Source organism: Pteropus vampyrus, unplaced genomic scaffold, assembly GCF_000151845.1.
Source record: "Pteropus vampyrus isolate Shadow unplaced genomic scaffold, Pvam_2.0 Scaffold159, whole genome shotgun sequence".
NCBI lineage: Eukaryota > Metazoa > Chordata > Mammalia > Chiroptera > Pteropodidae > Pteropus > Pteropus vampyrus.
Genome location: NW_011888940.1, coordinates 1,859,883 through 1,863,081, shown reverse-complemented (window position 1 = coordinate 1,863,081; position 3,199 = coordinate 1,859,883). Strand labels below are relative to the sequence as shown.

The window sequence follows — 3,199 nt, the reverse complement described above, 5'->3', positions numbered from 1 at the left end:
CCTCCCGCTCACGCTCGGGGTGCGTCAGCACCATCAGCTCATCTGTCTTTAAAAGGGAAAGAGAGAAAAAGCAGCACAAGAAAGGACATCAAGGAAAAGAAAAGGAGAGAAAAACTAACATGATGTTACTGAGCCGAAAGATGAGCGCCCTGAGGAAATCTTGTGGCCACCGAACGTCCCTGAAACTCCATTTTATCCTCATTCCTCAACTACTGACAGATCTGGAGCTTTGTCAGAATGTGAGAATGCTGATAAACCATATTTGATAAGCTTTTCTTCCACTAAAGCCCACTTGTTTAGGGCATTTATCAAAGCGTGGGGCACATACTAGTGTATGAGGAATGATTTTAAGTGGTACATGAATGTATAGCTTTAATAGATGTCATTTAATCTGTATGCATCAAAAAATTATTAGCAAACCAAATAATGTCTTCATGGATATTACTGCTTATGACAAAGGTAAGTAAAAAAGAGTAATTCAATTTAAAGTGAATTTTAAAACTATTAAGTGAGAAACTAGAATTGGCAAAATTCTGAAGGTGACGTATGAATGGGAAACACAGAAAGTCTCTATTTCAGAATCCTTTCCGCTGCTGTCAAAAGAATCTACCGGAGAACAGTGAGGAAGGGCTAATTAGTCCATGATTTAGTCTAGAAATCTCAGTTTACAATTTTTCCACATGTAATTTTTCCTACCTGAAAAAACTTTTCTCTCAGCTAACTCCATCCTTAAATAGAATGGAATAAGTTATTGTGGAATTTGATCTCGGAAATAATGAAAAAAAATGACTTTTCTTTGACGGTATTAAAATGCTATCAATTGCCTTCCAGAGTTACTTACATTTTTCAGGTGGTGTTATTGTAATAGTCTGAGCTGTAAATTCTTCATCAAAATATCTGGTATCTGTCTCGGATGTTACTTGAGGCTTAAAAGGAGGTACAAGCTATAAGGAGAAAGAAAGAGTACTGTTAACAAACTTCAACTTAGAAAAATTCAGTTCTAGGATAACGTTAGATAGCGAATAACTGAAGGACAGGGATGGAGGCTGGACCGCTGAGCCCTGCATCAGGTGCGTGAGTCTGGCTTCCTGTCAGTCTGCACACGGGATGTGGGCGGCTGGCTGTTCTGCGTAAAAGCTAAGGGATTATGCGAAATAGAACGAGAACCGAAGAACAGGGTGCAAAGAGGATGCTGAAACGTCAGTCTGATTCTTTTTCCCAATAACAAATATATGTGCAAAACTGCACATGAGAGTGTGTGTGTGTGAGTGTGTGTGTGTGTGAGTGCGTGTGTGTGCGCGCGTGTGTGTGTGTGTGTGTGAGTGCGTGTGTGAGTGTCTGTGTGAGTGTGTGTGCGTTGTGTGTGTGTGAGTGTGTGTATGTGTGTGTGAGTGAGTGTGAGTGTGTGTGAGTGTGCGCGTGAGTGTGTGTGTGTGAGTGTGACTGGACTGCGGGGATCGGAATTTACTCAACTGCGGGAGCTGGCTGTGGTCTCTTGAGGCTGCTGTCCTCACGTTCAGTGCCAGCCCCAGCTGTCCCGAGGACAGGATGACGAGAGAAGATGTACGTACAACAGGAGGAGGGAAAGTGGAACCCAAAACGCATGAGCTGGCGCCCGGGAGGACCAACCAACACCCACGCCATTTCTTATCGTCTCTGACTTTGATGGGGTGGAGACCCTACGCGAGCTACGGACCTCGTCATGGAGCTAGACACACACCCTGGCCAGCAGTGGCAGAGCCGCAGGAGGGTCCTGGCGGTGGGGGGACAGGTGCAGGCCCGACCGCCGTCTCAGGCCAACCAAGTGAACCAGCAGAGAAGCGATGACGTGAGGCGCGACCCAACACGGCTGCGCTCCCCTTCGGTCCTCAGACTCGCCCACGAGAACCTCCCATCGGACGGAATTCTGGCACCGGCCTAGCCACACTGACACATTCTAAAGCCATCACACAAACAAAACTCTCTTGAAAGCATCAAGTGAAATATAACACGTAATTTACAAGGGAGCAAATAATCGAATAAGCACTCGCCGAACTATCAACTCATAATTTTATATTCAGTGAGAATATCCTTCAAGAATGAAGATAAAATAAAGGTATCATTAGATAAATTCTTTAGGCTAAAGGGGGGTGATCCCAGAAATTCAGGATGAAACCTGTATCTTCAAGAATTAAAGATGAGGTGAAAGTTTCTGGAATTAGTGGTGACGCTGCATAATTCTGTGAATATACTAAAACCCACTGAAGTGTGTACTTAACAGGGTGAATTATATCTCAGTAAAAAAAAAAAAGTTAATTTAAAAAAAGAATGAAGAGCATTTGAAATAGAAAAACGTGTCGTTTTATGCAAACAGAGATGAAGAATAATCTTCAAACAGAAACACAGAAGTCTAATGAATGAATTGAAAGACTTAAAATTAATATAGTAATGTACGAAAGATTCACTTAGGCCCCTTCAGAAGAGGCATTATTTCATTTAGGCCCCTCTCTGTCCTTTGCACTTAAGTAATAAGAGTATTACTCATTTAAAAGGTTGCCATCCCACTGAAATGAATATTAACCAGGGGACTTACCCAGTACCTAAATTACACTCTAAAAGCAAGTTTTCTCTCTCTCTTTTTTTTTTTTCCCCTGAAGGAAATCACTGGACAATAAGTACAAATGTAGTTAAGTATAAGATCGATCTCAAAATTAGCCAAAGATTCCAAATAAATCTTCCCTAAATACTCTTGTTCTTCATTGTTCTGCATTATTTTTTCTTCCAGAGAATAAAGCTTCAGCAGTCTGGGTCCTGAGATCTGCGGGCTCAGCTGGGCCCTCCAGCACGGTCCCTGCTGATGTTCCTCTCCTGTCTCTCCCTCCCCTCTCCCCACACAGGCGTGTCACTCTGCTCACACCTCGAACGTGGACCCCATACACTGTTCCCACGCGAACAAAGAGGGGCTCCTGCAACAGGGAAGCAGGGCCTCCAGGCAGAAACTCCCCAGCTTCCCAAACAAACACTTTTAAACGTGTTTGCGTCAGTGGGCGTTTCTATTCCCAGTCCATGTCACTACGAAGGTGCCCCGCCCCTTTGTCAAGGCTAATCCCTTTACAGAACTTTTTTTCTTATATCTTATTTCTTTCCGCTATTTTTAAATATTACAGCATCGTATCCGCATATTTTCATACTAAGTCTGACTTTTTTCTACATTACTCCA

The 3,199-nt window shown here is 43.1% G+C and overlaps 1 protein-coding gene across 8 annotated transcripts in view; it reads right to left on the bottom strand.

Annotated features, from left to right (window-relative positions):
* The window catches only part of AKT3 (AKT serine/threonine kinase 3), a 282,574-nt gene that overhangs the window by 9,490 nt on the left and 269,885 nt on the right, over window positions 1–3,199 (bottom strand). For all 8 annotated transcript variants that reach the window (XM_023536572.1, XM_023536569.1, XM_023536574.1 and 5 more), the window contains one exon: window positions 842–944. In XM_023536572.1, the coding sequence (XP_023392340.1) occupies window positions 842–944 (103 nt within the window). The remainder of the gene's footprint in view (window positions 1–841; window positions 945–3,199) is intronic.